This window comes from Diceros bicornis, chromosome 31, assembly GCF_020826845.1.
Source record: "Diceros bicornis minor isolate mBicDic1 chromosome 31, mDicBic1.mat.cur, whole genome shotgun sequence".
Lineage (NCBI taxonomy): Eukaryota > Metazoa > Chordata > Mammalia > Perissodactyla > Rhinocerotidae > Diceros > Diceros bicornis.
In genome coordinates, this window is record NC_080770.1 from 34,055,435 (window position 1) to 34,074,369 (window position 18,935).

Genomic DNA, 18,935 nt, shown 5'->3' on the forward strand with positions numbered 1-18,935 from the left:
ACTTCGCAGCCTCGCATTCTTCTGTAATGACCCTGTGCGCGCGCGCGCGCACTCGGACAAAAAGGGGCCACCTGACAGCACGCGGTGTCCTGGAGACGTAGATGTACAGAAAGTCACGGACTCGTGAGAATCCCATCAGTTAGGACCCTCTCCCAGAGCAACACTCAGAAAACTGCGTGTGTAATTTCCAGGGGCAGTGGGGATCGCAGGCCTCCCGGAGCCCGTCCATTTATCAGATTCCGGGTTCAGAAGAAATTGTTCTGATTGGAGCCTAGACAGCACCGTAAAGAAAACCAGACTTGGATTTGAGCAGAGAAGCAAGCAGGGGCGTCCCTCCGCCCCCCAAACACACTGGAGTTTCCTCTCGGAGAACCGAAGGGGCTCGACGGAAAGTCCGGGAGAGAGGTGGGCCGCCCGGCTCGGGCCCCCACCCCGGCCACCCCCTCGACAGAGGGCTGGAAAGGGAGCTGCGGACGCCCAAAGCCTGCACGGCGGGAAGGGGCAGGCACAGTGGCTCTTCCTTTCATGAAACCGCCAGCTCCCCAGCCTAACGTCCCGACCCCTGCTCTCCCGGCCTCGGCTCCACCGCCCAGCGCGCCCCCCCTCCGCCGGCGCCCGGCCGCCGCGCCCGACCCGGCCTCCAGCCCCGCCTCCGCCGCGCGGGGCTGCACCCGCGGCGGAGTCAAATCTGCATAGTGACCGCCCCCTGGGAGGTCATTGGTGCAGCCCCTGCCCGTCGCGGCCGGGGATTGGTGGGCCGCCCGGGCTATTTGCATGCCGGCGGCGGGGTAGCCAGCTGTGCGGGCGGCGCGCCGCGCAGAAGTTTGCCGAGCGCCGTCTGGCCGCGGGTCTGGCCTCGCGCTGCGCCCGGGCCGCCGCCGCCCTGCTCTCTCGGGATTCCTCCTCCGCGGAGGACGGACGCTCTGCTGGCGGCGGCGGAGGTGGAGGAAGGGCCGTGCCCGTGCCAGCTTCGCGCCGGGGCCCGGGGCGCGGGGGGCTCCGGCCGCCGCGAGGTTCGCCCACCTTCCAGCGGCCGCGGGGCGGGAGATGCGGCGCCGAGGGGGAGGAGGGCGCCCCGGAGAGCCTGGCGCTTGTTTCTGCCCCCCTGCGGAAGGGAGCATGGAGCTGTGAGCGCCCTTCGCTCGGCGAGGCCGCCCCGGGCAGGCTCCCCATGGCCGGGACGTACAGCTCCACTCTGAAGACGCTGGAGGACTTGACCTTGGACTCCGGCTATGGGGCCGGGGACTCGTGCCGCTCGCTCAGCCTCTCGTCCTCCAAGTCCAACTCGCAGGCGCTCAACTCTTCGGCGCAGCAGCACCGCGGGGCGGCCTGGTGGTGCTACTCCGGCTCCATGAACAGCCGCCACAACAGCTGGGACACGGTGAACACGGTGCTGCCCGAGGACCCCGAGGTGGCCGACCTCTTCTCGCGCTGCCCGCGCCTGCCCGAGCTGGAGGAGTTCCCCTGGACCGAGGGCGACGTGGCCCGGGTGCTGCGCAAGGGCGCCGGCGGCCGGCGGCTGCCCCTGTTCTCGGCGGAGGCGGTGAGGCGCCTGGCCGGGCTGCTCCGCAGAGCGCTGATCCGCGTGGCCCGCGAGGCGCAGCGCCTGAGCGTCCTGCACGCCAAGTGCACCCGCTTCGAGGTGCAGAGCGCCGTGCGCCTGGTGCACAGCTGGGCGCTGGCCGAGAGCTGCTCGCTGGCCGCTGTCAAGGCGCTGTCTCTGTACAGCATGAGCGCTGGCGACGGGCTGCGCCGGGGCAAGTCGGCGCGCTGCGGCCTCACCTTCTCGGTGGGCCGCTTCTTCCGCTGGATGGTGGATACCCGCATCTCCGTGCGCATCCACGAGTACGCGGCCATCTCGCTGACGGCCTGCATGGAAAACCTGGTGGAGGAGATCCGGGCCAGGGTGCTGGCCAGCCAGAGCCCCGACGGCGGAGGGGCCGGAGGCGGGGAGGTGTCCCCCGAGGCCCTGGAGATGGTCGTCAACAACGATGCCGAGCTCTGGGGCGTCCTGCAGCCCTATGAGCATCTTATCTGCGGCAAGAACGCCAATGGTAAGCGGGCGGGCCCCGACCCAAGAAAGGGGTGGGAGAGAAATCCCGCCCTGGCCTACCCAGAGGGTGAATTTCCTAGGATGAAGCCGGTGGGTGCCAGGACCTGGGAGAAAGCGTTTGGTGTGTTGGTAGAGGAGTTCATTAAATGGCTCGTGCCCTAGATTGTTCTTCTGGCGACTGACTTGGGAGGATAAAGTCGTGGTTGATCTTCTTCCTCCTGTTCTGCGTGGTATTGACACTATCGGGGGGCTGTTCGCTCATTGAGCTTCTTGACCAAGCCATTCCTGAACCTCTCTTGAAGTGAAAGCTTATTACCCTGCTGTTCTTTGCCTTGCTTCACTGGGTCTATAGTTGGCGTCTTTCCCGGACGGCAGAGAAGATTGACCGTGGTTCTGCCCTGGTTCTCTCCAGCCCAGTAGCTGGAAGGTCCAAACTCGAAGACCTGATCCTTGGATAAGGCGGATGAGAGGAAGGGAGCAGGAAGCCCGGGACCTGGTGCTCACATCCTTGGCTTTGCTAGGTTGAAGGATGTCTTTCAGGCCCTCTCCTGGGAGGCGGAGAGGTGGTGTTGGGTTCTTAATTCTGTGTGCCCAGGGTGGTGGAACCTGGTGACTCCTGAATCCCCTTCCCAGAAAGGGAACTACATACTGGCTCCCAGGAGCTGACCTTACAAACCATCACCAACCAAGTGAGCAGTTGATTCAAACCCTGTGTTGTATTAAATGCACAACCCTATGGGCTTTCCTGAAAGAGATGATGCCCCGGTAAACGACGTTGTGGGGCAGAGCTGTGGGGATGGACACCGGCGTGGCGGCACAGCGGGGAAAGGAGCCCTGCGGCAGCTGCGTTTCTGTAAAGGATGACATGGCTTCAGTGCAAAGGGGGCAAGGGAAGCGCTTGGCCTTCTCCCTGAAAGGTTAGGGTGTGACACGTGCGACAGCAGACCACCTCCCAGACTCTGGTGTGAGGAGCCAGCAAGCCGTAACTCATTTAGAATGGTACCAGTCTGATCGGAAGGCCATTTTGGGGGCAGCTGTCAGTGGCAAAGTCAGTGGAAGAGACCAGATGGGTATTGGGAAGGCATGAGGGGAGTCAAATTTAAATGTGGTTTAACATGATCATAATAGCTAAAATTAAAATTAGCGCTTAACAACGTGTCAGTCACTGTTTCTAGCACTTTAGGTGTCAACTTAAGTAATCCTAGCAACCCTATTAGGTAGGTGCCTATAGTATTATCCCCATTATACAGATGGGGAAACCAAGGTACCCAGCAGTTAAGTAATTTGCCCAATATTACACAGATATTAAGTAACAAAGCTGGAAGTTGAACCCAGGCAGGCTCCAGAGTTCAAGCTTTTGGCCACCAGAGGAGAGGAAACAGCTTTGTTTTTAGTCCAATTTCCAAGGAGAGCAGTTGCCATCTTAGGCCTCATTTCAAAGACAGTCTGAATGTACCAGCACGGCTGACTTGGACTTTCATTGGTTTTATTGTTAATTCTTGCACTGGTAAAGGAGATGCCTAGAATGGAAGAATGTTTGCCTTTTAATTTTCCCCTTCTTAGGTCAGAGTTGAGGTCAGTCCAGAAGCTAAGTTGGTGATGTCACAGCTGATAATTGTACTTTGTGCTCCAGGTTTGTGGCCTCAACACCGGGAACACAGCTCCAGGAGAGGAAGTGGAGGGCAGGGGGATTTCCATCCTTGTCATAGTCCGGGGAAGAGTTCTAACTTTTGGCTGAGGGGAGGCCCAGACTGAACTCAAAGAAGGAAGATTCCTAGGAGAAAAGACTGAGGCCCAGACCTTATAAACTAAACTAGAGTAAAAGTGGAACAGCAGGTTCCAAACAAAACAGAAGCATGCCCTTCATGCAGAGCTGGGGCCGGACGGGTTGAGGAACTTCAGTTTTTCCAACTGCAAATTGAGGCTAATGAGGGTAGCTGCCTCTCCAGGGTCCCCTGAAAATGCAGAGTGGCCATAAATTCCTAGAATACAGGTGTCTTCCACTAAAGGACTTATCACAAAGGGCTGTTTCTTATCTAGGGCCATCACTCCTTGGGATGTTCTTTAAAGGGTGGCTTTATGACCCCATGATTTGACCTCTTCCCTATGGCCCTCCCCTGCCCCAGACAGTCCTTCTTACGCCGTGGTAGTCAGGACAGCAGGACTCCCATCATGTGACAGCAGAGGTCCCGGGATGTCCAGAGCAAGCGTCTCCCTCTGTGCATTCCCTGGGCTCTAGGAAACTCGCTTGCAGGAGAGGTGACCATTCGCTTCCTCTTAGTAACATGGATGCTCATTTTTTATACGTGAAGACCTGGGGGTGGGCTCAGTAAACAATGCGGAGGAGGCTGATTTATTAAGTCTCTTTAGACAAAGGAAAATGAATGTTTAGTAGTGGAGCAATGAATTACTTATGCCTGAAAGCTGACTTCCAAGGGAAGCATAAACTACTTAGGAAAGAAATGGAGAGATCCAAACCCTTGTGCTAAAGTAAGCCCAGGGCCAGCGAGGGTGCCGTTTACACAGCTGAAGATGAAGTGGGAAGTGGCCACACAGAGGAGGGAGAGTGCTGGTTCGTATTCTTGTCCTGCTGCTCTTCCTTTTAAATTGTATATCCATTGTTATTATGTCTGCTCGTTATACAGCATGAGCACGTGCATTTGACTCAGCTGTATAGGGCTCTTAAACTTTAACGTCTTCCAACCAGAAATTTAAGGGCCTTAATCCATCTATTCCTGTCCATTACTCAGAGTGCTGGGCAAATATGGTTTTGCTCAGCCCAAGATAAACGATAAAAGTTCTGTAGTGTTTATAAAACATGATCTCAGCTTCGCAGGGCAGCAGGAGTCATATAGCACTTGCTCAATCGGTATTGATGTCCCCGTTCCCAGGGCAGTGTCATTAAGAGATGGTATCTCCGTGGCTTCCTTATGGGAGGTAAAGAAACCACTTTAATAGAGTAGTATTTATAAACACGGAGCTGGCAGAAGATAGAACCTCTCCCATCCCCCCGACCCCTTGCTCTCTCTCGAATGCCTGTATGAGAGTTTGATGCTGAGCGTCACTTCTGGGTTTCTTCTTGGCCATTTTTCTTACTAAACTTTCATGAGTGTCCATGGCATTTGAGAAGATCCTCTTCAGTTCTGAGACTCTGGGTTAAATGATAGGATTTTGGTGAGAACATTCTTGCTCCAAAGCAGTAACCACATGCATGGGGGTGGCTCCATCATAGTGGTAAACAGCGCAGACTTGGGAATCACAGCGAGGGTTTGAAGCTCCTCTCTGCCATTTATATGAGTGACCTTAACCGTTCTAAGCCTCAATCTTGTCATAAGATGGGGTATAGAAATGTAAAATGGGGGATAGAAAGGACCTAACTCACAAGGTTGGCATGAGGATTAGGTGAGATCATAGACTTAAAGATCTTAGCACATATAAATGCTCAATAACTAGAGGCACCTCATTCCACAAGTGTCTATTGAGCACGGCCTCCATGGCCACCGTTAGAAAGTGCTGTGGATTAGGTGGTGAAGGAGGAGGGGCCCCTTCTCATGAAGCTTACAGACTAGTGGAGGAGGCAAGAGAGCAAACAAATAGGGATCTACTCTTAGAAGTAAGTGTTATTTAAAACAAAAAAAACAAGACCAGGTAATGGGATAGAGTGAGTGGGGCTAATTTAAATGACAGTCAAGGAAGGCCCTTCTGAAGTTTCCTTAGTAATAGGTAATGTATCAATACTGCTGCTCTGTAAGGACCTCTAGGCAAAAAATAGTGACGGAGGGCTTTTCTGAATTATTCGGTTATTCATCAGCTGAGGCAAGTCCCAAAAAACTCATTTGCAGCCAAGAAATAAAAGGGATGCTTCTCCAGCAGGATGAAAATTTCTCCTCGTTGGAGGATCCTGTGGATTCACGCAGCAAAGGGGTTGTAGGATGGTTTCCGCTGAGATATCAGCCACAGGAGCTAGGGTTAATTGAGCTGTTGCTGTTTAATCAGTTTCCACACCTGGGTAGTCTTAGGGAGGCGGGCAGCTTCCCTTCTCTTTGACTGTTTTATTGAGGCCAAGGGAGCTGGTAGAGCTGAAACAAAGCAAGCTTTGGAAATGAAAACTTATTTTTTTTCCTTGAATGCCTGAGAAAGGCAACCCCAGCCCGAAGTGGTTAGAGGAACAAGGTGGAGTTGTTCTGCTTCCTCCAGAGTGCTTTACCCGACTCCCCCGCTGCTGCCTGGCCTTGATGTATCCGCGGCACCCAGAGCATATTCTTGGGTCGTGTGCTGCTGTCTGTCTCGCCCGTTACACGGAGCTCGCAGGCGTTCGTCTCCCCTGTGTCTCGCCCATGTCTGGTGCTCCATGAATGTCGTGCAAATGATTGATCCCATCATACAAAATGTTTAATTCCAGAAACTTGATTTGCGGTCCCTTGGCACCGTAGAAGAACCTTCCTCCACTTCTACCGTGGTGGAGAATTTCAAGTTGTTCTTGATGAATAGAGGCAGTGTTTTGGGGGTACCAAAACCATAGGGACATCATTCAACCTTTTTATACCCTGATTTCTAGCCGGGTTCCCAAGGCCAGCTGTGATGAGTCAGTGTACATGGAGGGATTTCAGGTGGGGGGTTCCTTCAGTGGGTGCCACCCAGAGTTGGGGTTTCACAGTGAAGTCTCACAGGCAGCAGATAACCCCACAGGCCTGAGTCAGAAGACAGGCAGGCAGTTCCCTGAGAACAGCAGTACCAAGCCCCAGAGGGCAGTCTCTGCTGATGACTAGTGCTCAGAAAAGGTTGCACCTGTGTCCCACCCCACCTGCCTCCAATATGAGGCTAGAACCAAGGCAGTCAAGGCTGAGACATTCCCGGGATGCATAAACACCACCTAAGGTTCTGAAACAAGCCAGAGACACTTGCCACGAATCCTCAGGTCGGTGTTTATCCCACATCATCGTCAGTATCTGTCCTTGCCACATAGGGCAGTGAGTGGGTGTGTTGGCCTCTGTTTCCACACCTCTGCAGCTGAAATAATAGGCCTGACATTTGTCCAGCACCTTAAACTTCCTTCATCTCTGATCTCACCGGGTCCACATAAAAATCCATTGAGTGGGATGCCCTTTCAAAGAAGGGTCTTCGAGCCCAGAATTCACAGCTCGGTAATGGCCAGGCCAGGACCACACCCCATGTTGCTCAAGCCCCGAAGAATCACAGAAAGAAAGATGTGAGGAGCAGGTCAGGACTGACCCTCTTCCGGGGGCCGCGAGGGTCACAGTCAGCAACAAGATCTGCTTATTACACATGGTGTTTGTTAATGGCCTGCTGCATCTGTCACTTCAGATCTGTTAGGCCAGTGAATCTTCACAGCCACGGTGAAGACCAGCGTCGAGGCCCGGGCGTGGACCCTCCTCTAAAGGCTGCTGTGTTACTGTTTAAATGCCGCTTGCTGGCGGCTTCACCCTGAGGTGCCATCGATTTTGAGGAGCTGTGGTTGCTGCTCCTGAGGGGCAGGGAGCTCTGCTGCCCAGGGAGGGCCTCACAGGTGTCAGCACTGGCTGACCAGTGAGCTCAGCTGGATGGAAAGCTGCAGACCCCACCATGAGACTCTCCTAAGGGGGCTGAGTCAGCTCAGGAAGGTGGATGCACAAGGAGGAAAAGCACCCAGAGGGGGCCTGTGTTCAGGCCATGGGTCTCGGGACGCTCACTGCTCTTGCTCTGGAGTTGGCAGAAAAGTCTCTATTGTGAAGGGCTTGGATCTCCTCAGAGCCCACCGGGGTGTTGGGCCGCCGGTCAAAGCTCAGTGCTAGGAGCGCAGACGAGAAGGAACCGGCGTAGCCAGTGCTGAAACGCTCCGGCCCTGAAGTCTGAGTTGGGTCCCAAATGGCTCTGCCTCTTTCAGGGCCTCAGGCAGGTCGCTTCAAGTCTCGATTCTCTGCTGTAAAGTGAGGGGCGGGCTCTTCTGTGCGGGGCGGTCGTGCCCGGTGCGTACGCAGTGCTTCCGGGGTGTTAGAGCTGCTGCCAGCTGTCATTCCTGGCGTCCCCACTTGTGAGCTGTGTGACCCTCCGCAGGCTAAGTTCTGTGCCTCAGTTTCGTCCTCTATAGGAGATTTCTCCACCTTGTCACATTTGACATTTTGGGCTGGGTGGTTTTTGTTGTGGGGCTGTCCTGTGCACCATAGGATGCTTCATGACATCCCCCGTCCTCCCTCCGCTGCCAGTTGTGACAATCAAAAACGTCCCCAGACATTGCCAGATGTCCCCTGGGGGCAAAATCACCCTGGTCGAGAACCACTGCTCTATGACAGGTCTGGAAAGAGTCCCTTTCACTGGATGCTTGTGAGGGTTGGGTAGAAGCCACTGAGGGACATCATGCCTAACACACAGAATGTTCATTCCAGTTATCGCAGTACTTGTGCAGACTTGTGCAGGATGCACCGGTTGTGTTCACTGTGGCCAAAGTGGGCGTCTCTAATGCAGGGAGGCTCATGGCCCCAATCCCAGGGTGACGAGTATTAGTCACAAGGCTTTCCTTGGTGACTAACAGGTAGGAGGAAGTTCCAGAATCGGGTTGTGTTATGGCTCACTTGCCCCCAGGATGGAGCACTGGTAGGGGGTGGTGAGATCAGACCGCTCCTGCCGATTCACACCCGCCCCTGCCAAGATGACGGCTACAGTGCAGTCAAAGCTCCAGGCCCTGGGGAGCAATTCTGCTGTGGATAGGGGACGCTGCCTGTTGCCGCTGCCAAGTCCTGAGCCACGGGACAGCAGGTGTTTTGTGTTTTGCTGGCCTGTCATGTAAACATACTTTGTGGTCATCTCACTTGTTTTGAAGAAGGCCTGAATGGTTTTGCAGCTCTGGCGGTGTGTTTGGAGCTGCGTGCCGAATTGGGAGAAGCTTCAGAAGCACAGCCCAAGTCAGCCTGAGAAATGCCACGCGGCCTTGTTCATCAACCGCTTACCGAGCGCCAGCTATACACAAGGCAATGGAGACAGATCGGAAGAGGAAAGAATTGATCTTGCCTGTGAAGGAGCTTAGAACCTGGGTGGGGAAGCAAAGCGCGTAGATGGATCCTTACAAGGAAGTTTGGGGTCGCTGCGTTCAAATGACAGAGATGGCACTGAGACCTCTGCTCCTTGTGTGCCGCTGCCTATCGCTTTCCATGAGCTGTTTCCTGTACTCCTCCCCAGCCCTCTGGAAGGTGGATATAATGTCCATCCCAGGGACAGGGACCTTGAAGCTTTTGGTGACTGGGGAGCTCAAAGTCCTGGCTGGGTGGGAGGGAGGGAGTCAGGGCTGCTTTGTGGAGGATGTGGCACGTGAGCCAGTGGGATTGGGGCGGGCAGAGCCGTGACAGGACAGGGGAGGTGGTGCAGAGAGCACGCAGGCTTCCAGACAGAGCGAACGGTGTGAGCAAAGACCTGGAGGCCAGTGTGAGCTGGAAAACAGCAAGAAACCCTGTGTTGCTGGAAGTTTCCGATGCAGAGCGAGGAGCTGGAGATAACATAGCAAGAGGGAAAACTTTCCCACATCTTCTATCCAGATGTTAAGAAGCCTGCCAGAGTGCAGGAAGAGAGTTTTCCAAAACTCATTTTTATAATTCAGAAATCAAGTGTGTCTGCTCCCCAGCGCATCTTAACCACAGCCCCAGACCTCCCATTACCCCTCTGGTTGATTGAAAGCTTGACCTCAAAAGTACCCCCGTCTGCTGTCCTAGCAGGACAAGTAATGAAAGAAGACTTGAGTGGAGCAAACTTGGGCATGAGGAACATGGCCTCGATCAACCTTGCTTCTCCCGTTCTGTCTGGCTTCTGACTCGGCACCTCTTCCAGGGCCCTGAACACGGCATTTCAGGCCAGTATGGAACGAAGATCGGGGCTGGCAAACTCGTGAAATGAGGCCATTGGACTGACTCTTGCCAACACAGGATTCTCAAGCATGGAGGTAGAAATGGACACAGGATGAGAAGAAAGGGTCCCAGAACTTTCTTTGGTTATGAGTCTGACTTGGTATGTTCAATTCCAGTTTAGAGTTTATCGTTTTGGAAAATAACAGCTCAGTGCTCAGAGGTTTAGTCACTTTCTAATTCTTGGTGAAGGTGTTTCCAGAGCATTGATGATAAAGATTTCAGTCATGTTAACTGTTTGGTATTGCAGAACACCTTACAGCTGAGTGCTATCTGGACTGGACTCCCTACAGTCCTGCTGAATTCTGCTGACAATAATAAAATGTGATAGATCATCAATGGCTTAGCCAATAACTCAAGTGTTCGTACTTTTCCTGACCCCAGCATTATGAAGGAGTTTTCTTGTCACTTGAAAAAGAGAAATCTCATGAACGTTTTGCAAAAATACATATGTAGTCATTTGTGGTTAATGATTTGGGGCCTGTTGATTGCTTTCTAAAGGTGAGCTGGGGCGGGGGGTGGGTGGTGGAGTCAGGCCCATGATGGAAAAATGAAACAGGAAAGCTGAACTTGGAGGTACCGGAAATACAAGGTTAGGGTGGGAGAGATGGGACTGGCCCCACAAAGGGTGAAACAGGCCTTCCAGTGGGTGGAAATCATCCCTAAAATTGAGGCCACGCTTTTGTTGAAAATTTTAAAACTTTTCTTTAGTCTGTACCTTTTCAAATATGAAAATCAGTATTTGCTGTGAGGAGAGCAGATAATAAACACAAGCTGAAGCTCATGCACCAAGCAAGTGTATGTGCACAGGCATCTTGGACCATCCAGCTCAGAGAGCAAAGGACTTGGATCCAGAAACTTCTGGGTTGGAGCTTGGCCCCTCTGTGACCTGGAGTGAGTCACTCCCTATTCTTGGCTCTCTGTTGCGTTATCTGTGGTGTGAAGAGGTTGGACTAGATTCTCCAAGGGCCCTTCTGTCTCGGGTAATGTTTCTAGACCCATATGGACACTGAAGTCATTTTCCTAAGGTTGAGCCCCGTGGTCAGCATCCTTGGGAAGGAACCAGCCAGGATGGAGCTGGCCGCACTCTGAAGACCTGGCTGGGTGGTAGGACTCTACACCGTCCCTTTCGTGTTGGAGTGAACTGTGATTACTGTCCTGAGTTTTTCTTCCCCCCTCCCTCAGAAGGAGGAGTTCTGTCTACTCTTGCCGACCCATGGCTTCAGCCCTTGACAGCTGTGTCCAGGCGCTGGCAGGCCTGCACGTGGTGAGATGGAGGTGACTTCACACGGCTGGTGTCTGAAGCCCGCCTCCCCAGACTCGGGTATTTATAGTAGGGGAGCAGCTAGAAAAAAATGAACCATGCTACACCCTTCTTTTCTCTGTTGGGGAAAGACAGGCGTTGTAGGAATTTAGAAGGCAGGGCTGTATAATCCAGCAGGATATTTTTGAATGCTGTTTGTTGCAGTTGGCAGAGCCTGTTTTTCAAAGAGCAGGGGAGTGAGAGGGAGTGAGGGCGACAGGCCGCCGGGAAGCCCGAGAGCGAGCGCGGAGCTCGGTCCTCTGAGGCCCGTGGGTTCTGAACCCCAGTTCACATCACAGTCACGAGGGTCGAGCAGGGCTTGGGACGGTCACCCTGAGAGGCAGGGCGAATGGGGGGCTTGTCGCCCCTCTTCCCACCGGCCCATCCACCCTCCGAATCCCCAAGTTGAAAATGGATAAAATGTTCTGGAGACGGCAGAACATACGGCCAAAAGAGAATTGCTTCTGTGAAAGCCAGGGGCCTGGTGCTGCCGCTTGAGCTCATCTCAGCAGCGGGTACGTCAGCGTGTCCGTGGGGCGCTGTTTGGAAGGAAGGGCCTGCAGCTGTTCTTCTGGATGTGGTCCTCCCAGGATGAGCCGGCAGGCCAGACCTGTGCTGGACCCAACTCAGTAGCAGATGAGAGGGTCGCTGGGGCAGAGCTGCCTCTGGAAAGGTGTCAGGTGACCCCCACCTGTGCAGTGGCAGCTTGTGAAGTGTCCTAGGAGAGGCCGGCGTGTTTTCTGCCGTGTTGGTCTTTGAGGAGACAGATGGTGGTTACAGGGTTAGGAGCAGGGGAGAGGCTGAGGGTTTAGTTTGGGGTTGGTCTGCTGTGCACCAGGCACTGTTCCAGGGCTTGGTGGTAGACAGATGCATGGGAGGGACCTGAGGGAGAGGAGGGTGCAGGCCGAGGGAGAAGGAGGGAGAGGAAGGCATGCTGGTGGAGGCGTCACGGTGAGGCCAGCCAGGCTGGAGAAGCCAGCTCCGGGCAGGCAGAGGGAACAGCAGGTGCCTGGTAGGTTCAAGGAGCTGAGTGTGGCTGGGGTGGGGCAGGTGTGGGGGAGCAGGGAGCATTGTAGGAGATGGAAGGCCCCTGCAGGCCATTGTGTGGAGCCTTGGCTTTTAATTCTCAACCTGCTGGGAGCCCTTGGAGGGACTAAGCCCAGAAATGACATGGTCTGATTTGCATTTTAACAAGATCACCCTCGCTGCTGTGTTGGAAATGGGCTGTAGCGTCAGGTGTGGAAGCAGCGTGACCACTGAGACTTGTGCAGTAATCCAGGTGAGAGAGGACGGTGGCTTGGACCAGGGTGTCAGCCGAGGAGGTTATGGATGTACTTTGAAGGTAGAGGCAGTGGAATTTGCCGACAGCTTGGATGTGTGAGGGATGGGAGAGGAATCGGTAGGACACCAATGTTTGTGGTCTGAGCAACTGAAAGAAGGGAGTGGCCACTGATTGAAATGGGAAGAGCCATGTCTGGAAGAAGCTGGATTGAGCCAAAGATCTCAGTGTGGCTTTGGTTGCTTATCTCAAACTTGGTATACACGGAGAGAGATGGAAGAGGAAGTGGGCCTCCAGATCTCCTTGGCTGGGAGGAGAGGCCTCCGTGAACATCCTCATCCATGTGATGAGCTGAGACGTTGCCCTCCTTCGCCATCCCCGAGGGTGGGCACAGTCCAGGAGGGCTCGATGCGGCCTCTGGCAGTAGAGATTTAATTTTCAGTCTCATAATTCTTTGGTGGATGGCCTTAAGAGCCCCTGAATTTTGCTTTCTGGCTTCTTTGCAGGCAGCCGGCCGCCTTTACGAAGACCACAAATCTGCTGTTTCGTGTCCTGAGCCTCGGGCCTGTTTAATTAGGTCCAGTTGTCCTGTGAGGTGCTGTGACTTTTCGCATGTGTCCTTCCGTTCTGGGAAAGCAAGGCTCCATTTTCAGGCAGCTTTGGATTCCTGGAGGTCAAGTCTGGGTCAGAAATTAAGCCAAAAGGAGAACCTTCTTGCGTGTTTTGAGAAGGTGCAGGGGCCTGGAGCAGTCTCAAAGACACTGGGAGTACCCAAGGGCCTGTTGGATGGTTTGACCTCTGCTCCTTAGGAGGGCATGGTAGGCAGAGTGGCTGAGAGATGGAATGTGAAAACGTCACCACTCTCTGACTGCCAGCTAGTTACTAGTCAGTCTCGGAGCCTCAATTTTCCTTTTCTGTTTAATGGGTATATTATGGTTCATATCTCATAGAGCTGTTTCAGTGGCTCTTAACCCTGGCTTCATATCAGAATCACCTGGAGAGCTTAAAAAAAAATGCGTTAAGGCCCCACCTTCAGCAGTTCTGATATAAACGGTCTGGGTTTATATCAATTGTGATATAAACCCAGACCACGTGGGTAGAGTTCTCGGGGGAGCCTCGTGTGCTCGTTGAGCACTCAGGCATTCGCTGCTATTAGTGGTAAAAGAAGCATTGTTCTGGAGCGCTCATTTCTGCCCACCCAGGATGGGGGCTTTCTTTCACTTCGCAGCTGTGCCACTTTGGCTAACTCGTCTGGAGGTGTCACCAAAGAACACCCAGGAGAAGCTTGAATTGTGAGGTTTCCATGAAAAGAGCAAAGTTAGATTTAAAGTAGCAGTGGCGCCGTATAATAATGTTATTTCCCCACTGGTAAATGAGGTGGGGACTATTAATTCCATCTTTAAGAGGAGGAAACGGAGGCACAGAGAGGTTAAGTAGTTTGCTCAAGGTCACACAGCTAATAAGAGGTAGAGACCGTAATCAAACCCACACAGCCTCACTCCAGATTCTCTACTCTCCAACCACTCTGTGTTCCTTCCCCAGCCAGGGAAGCCAGGAGGCTGGATTCTCAGTCCTGATCCCCAGCATGTACCCCTGGTGTGTCGAGGCCTTCTGCCGTGCGTTCACATGTATCACATCGTGTCATCATATCCGCCCGGTGAGGCGTGTCCTCTTCTTATTCCCATTTTACGGCTGAAGAAACTGAGGCCCAGGAGTCCAGGTGGCATAGCTGGTAAATGATTCAAACCCAGGTCTGCTGGGCTCCAAAGTCCTCATTGGCCCTGCTGCGTATTTTATCCCTTGTGTCATCGTAAGCCAAAGGAGTTTGTCACCAGAAAAAGTGACAACTTTTCCTAAGTAATTAGATTGGGGGCTCTCTACACATTTAATTTTTTCTGTTAAAAGGAAAAAAATGAGGTGAGGCCATTTGTTTTCTGTCATTTCTCTCTTCCAGCTGCAAAGGTTCCAAGATTATAGCGGTGGCGTTTGCTCTGGGCGAGTAGTTGTTATTTTGTTCATTCACACTGAGGCCTGCTCTGGAAAGCTGCGTTTTCTTACAGCCCTCATCGCGTGGTGCCCAGGAGGCCGATGTGCTGTGGGGAGGGGAGCTGCTCTGTGCAGCCCAGCGGCCACTGGCCGTGGGAGGCTATTTAAATTGAATAAAATTCAGTAAGGTTACAAAATCACTTCCTCGGGCACACAGTCATCTTTCTGGTGCTCACTTGTCACGTGAGGCTGGTGGCTGCCACACCGGACAGTACAGATAGCGAGATCTCTGTCACTGCAGACAGTTCTGTGGGACACGTGGCCATTTGAGTGGGTCAGTCGGTCATTTGGGGCCACCTCTCTGGGTTTTCACAGGCCTCAATATTTTAGCCATCCTCCAGCCTCTCCAAAGCCCTCTGTCTGCAGAGACAAAAAAATTCATGGACGTGGAGATTACGCCATTGATTCTTATGGCTCTAACCTCTAGACCCTCGACATGATGTCAGGTTTTATGGTTTCTAAGCTGTGTGGCCTAGAGCAAGTTACTTACCCTCTCTGAAGTTGTTGCCTTGTCCGTGAGATGGTGATTGAAAAATACCTCATGGAATTTTGTGAGGATTAAACAAAATGATGAACTGTGTATAAAACACTTAGCAGAATGCTGGACACACGTAAGAAGTGTTACCAAGTTTCCGTGCATTTCTCCTGTGAGCCCGCAGTGCCCTCCGGAGGTGGATGTTGTGGCCGTTCTCAGGGTGAGACACAGGCCGGGCTTTGGGGGTGTTGTTGCTGCTCTCTCTGCTGCGGCTCCTGCTGCGAGCAGTAGGACTTGAACTTTTCTGCTTTTGTCCTCCAAGGCTCTTTCCTCTTGGGCTGGGGGATGGACCCATGTCATAAGTAAGAGGATGTTTGTTTGAGCTGGAAGCTTTTTGGAGCTCACTTTCATTCAGAAACTGCCAGTTCCTTCCTCCCTTTGAGGTGAGCTGTGTTCAGAGGCATTCTGCCTAAAGCCGGTGGTCGATATCCACTTGGAGAGCTGCCACCCGGAGAGCTGCTGCCAGCACCTGTGGCTCCTTGGAACTTAAAGCTTAACCAAGAGGTTAAGGTTTTTAGTGCTTCGCATGCCCTGTGGTCCTTTTGCATCTGTTGCTGTGAGGACTGAGCTTAAGAGAACCCTCAGTGGGATCCTGGCAGACGGTGGCTTTGTAAGGAGTGTCCCTTGAGAGGAGTAGGACCAAGAGTAGCCTCTCTGATGGGTAGAGGGGTCTGAGAGGAGATTTGCTCATGCCTGGGGCCTGGGTTCAAACCCTGACTCCTCTACTCACTTGCCCAGATCATACAGCTAGTTATTTAACCTTTCTGTGCCTCAATTTTCCCATTTGTAAAATGGGGACAATACTAGAACTTACCCGGCATGGTGATTGTGAGGATTAAATGAGATGATGCAAAATAAAGCTCTTAGCCCTGTGCCTGGCACATAGCAACACCAGGTGCGTGCTCCTGTTGCCATCCTTGTCATCGTTGCTTCCAGGCAATGGTGTGCTTCACTTCTGTGTGGTGTTCGAATGTTCTGCTTGAGGATGTATTACCTGTCTGGTCAGAAGTGACCCAGAGGATGTGAGCTTTTGAAGTGAATGTCTAAGTTAAATTCGTGTATCCTGGGCCTGCATGTGGTCTTTCTTCTCTTCTTCCTCCCTTTCCTCTTCCTTCCTTTCCTTCTGGGGGATGGTGGGGGTGAAAATCATGACTCGGTGCTGTTGTCATTTCAGACCCTCACGTGGAACCCACCAGCCTGCTCCCTCCTGCTGCTTTGGGCCGTGTAACCAGCACCACCCAGTCAACCAGTGTAGTCAGAGCTGGATTATTTCTACAGGATTAATCTGTGGTGTGAAATGCCCATGAAGTTATGCAGTTGCCACTCATTTGTCCACATTCAGAATTTGCTAAATCTGCCACTTGGAATGAAATCCAAATAGCTTGGAGCCATATGAATGGAACTGAGTAATTTTTGTTACAATTGTTACAAGAGATGGATTTAAATTAGGGGACTCCAAATACCACTGAGAAATGGTGACATCCCTGCTTTCCTTCTACAGATGGTTCTACCGAGGGAGGACCACTCTCAAAGGGAAGCTTCCAAGAGAAGAAGGGAAGGACATGGGGCCAGGATATTGCATTATCGTGTTGTCATTTGTGTAACGTGGACCCCACCGTGGGTCCTCCCAGGCTGACCAAACCCTTGTCTTTTGTGTGGCTTCCCTGGCACTGACAGATCACTGATGGCTAACAGGTCACTCAGACTCTTCCTGGCCATAGTTGCTTTGTTGTCTGTGCTGTGGTCTCCTCCATTATCAGCCAGGCCCCTCAACACTCAAGCCGGTGGGGGTGTGTGTGTGTGTATACTTACTTCATACCTGTAGCATGAGCCCACACATCTCCTCCTCCCTCCTAAAGTACAGGAAACTGTTAAATCAGTCATTTCCAGGCCTGGCTGGTTGCTGAAATATCTTGAGGCACTTTAAAAATTCATATTCTGGGACCTACCCTGGATACATTAAGTAAAAACCTCTCAAAGTGGGGCCAGAACATCTGTAATTTTTAGATGCTCCTCAGGTGATCCAGATTTGTGAGGCGCCCCCCGCCCCCATCCTTTAGCACTTTGAGTTGGGTTTTTACTTCTAGGCTCCTTGGAGAGGATGTGTCAGGCAAAGGCCCCGTTTGGGGGAGAGGTGGCCTATGAGGCTGCTCTGTGAACAGTGGGAGGGACACAGTGGGTAGGGTGACTAAGCAGGAGGAGGTGGGGAGGGGTGTTGCCTGGAACGATAATAGTAGCAACATTTATTGGGTACTCTTGTTTAATCCTCTCAACCAAACTGTGAGGTGGTGGTGAAAACACAGGCTGTATTTACTGAGCACTTGCTGTGAGATGGGGCAAGATTCTCAGTGGTTCATGTGGGTTGTATCATGGAATCCCCAAAACAGCCTGTGAGGCGTAGGCACTATTATTTATCCCCACTTCACAGATGAGGAAACTGAGGCCTAGAGACAGTTAAAATGACTTGTCCAAGGTCACACACAGCAGGTGGCAGAGCTGGGATTCGAGGTCAGTGCTGTCAGACTTCCAATCCCAAGGCTTCCATTGCTGGAAGCTGGCTGGAGTTTTCATCACAATCCTTAGGCTGTTGGGAGTGGTTCAGATAAGAATCCTGTATTGTAAGTAGAATGTCAGTTTTTCCGGAAGGATCCTTTGTGCCATCTTTCCTCAAGGCACTGCCCGTGGGCCCTCCCCACCCTGGCTTTCAGGTCCCCGACCGAGACCAGCACACAGCTGGCTGTGCTACTCTTCCTTGAGGCTGTCTGTATTTCGGCCTGCTGTTCCTCCTCCTCACCCGCCTCCTCCTTCCCCGCTGCGACTTCTCCTGGGACAGAGGCCTGGAGGCGGGGCCTTTCTCAGTAAACAAACAAACCGGGTTCTGGGAGTGCTGCGGTCACCACCCAGGGTGCAGACGCAGCCCAGGCCTCCTCTGAGCCAGACCCCGTCTTAGCCGCTTGTACTCAGATGCTTGTCCGGCTCTGCAGACCGAGAAGCCTGCAGCCTTGTGAGTGAGGGTGTGTGTGTGCAGCTGGACTGCTGAGTTCAAGTCCTGGATCCACCGCTTCCCTGACAGATTGCTGTACATCTCTGTGCCTCAGTTTACTTGTCCGTGAAGTGGCGATAATACTACCTACCTCCCCTGGCAGTTGCGGGGATTAAATGGACCATACTTTCTAAAATGCTTGCAACAGTGCCTAGCATGTAAGTGTCCAGTATGGTGGCCGTGATGGTGGTGACGACAACGACTATTTGAGGGGAGGTTGGGGGTCTTTGGTGACCCTTCCCATAGTACAATGAGGGAGCCCACTGTGTGAGCACATCCTGAGTGTTACAGTGGAAAGATCAAGGGCTTTGGGGACAAATCTGGGTTCAATCCCGCTAAGCTGGTTTTTGTATGTGACGCTGGGCAAGCGCCTCAGCCTGTTTGCTTGCTGTCTAACCTGTAAAATGGGATGACGGTAGCACCTGCCTTGTGGTGCCATAAAAGGCAAAGTGCAAACATGTAAGCAAAGCACAGCTTAGCTGGCAGTGAAAGAACAGGAGAGATAGCAGCTGAATGAACCGTAGCGATATAAGAAGTGAGAATAAAAATCAGTCTCAAAAGATGACATACTGCATGGTGCAATTTTTGTAAAGTTAAAAACAAATTTAACAGGTGCTGAAGGAGGACGTCACAGGCACAATAAAAGGAAAAGTGGATGGTCAACATGGACGATGGTTATGTTGTGTGGGGGAGGGAGAGGGATGGACATGGGGAGGGAGGACCACGTGGTTGAGATGTAGAGGGCTGTCAAGGCTCTGGCTTTTGTTTTGGAGGTGGGTTTACATTA

At 52.7% G+C, this 18,935-nt stretch overlaps 1 protein-coding gene across 2 annotated transcripts in view; it reads left to right on the forward strand.

The window, feature by feature from the left end:
* Positions 1-956: 956 nt before the first annotated feature.
* ABTB2 (ankyrin repeat and BTB domain containing 2) overlaps positions 957-18,935 on the forward strand; it is a 168,744-nt gene continuing 150,765 nt past the window's right edge. The window contains exon 1 of one of the 2 annotated variants that reach the window (XM_058527166.1): positions 957-2,054. In XM_058527166.1, the coding sequence (XP_058383149.1) occupies positions 1,172-2,054 (883 nt within the window). In that variant the 5' untranslated portion in view covers positions 957-1,171. The remainder of the gene's footprint in view (positions 2,055-18,935) is intronic. The other variant, XM_058527167.1, reaches the window with a different exon arrangement.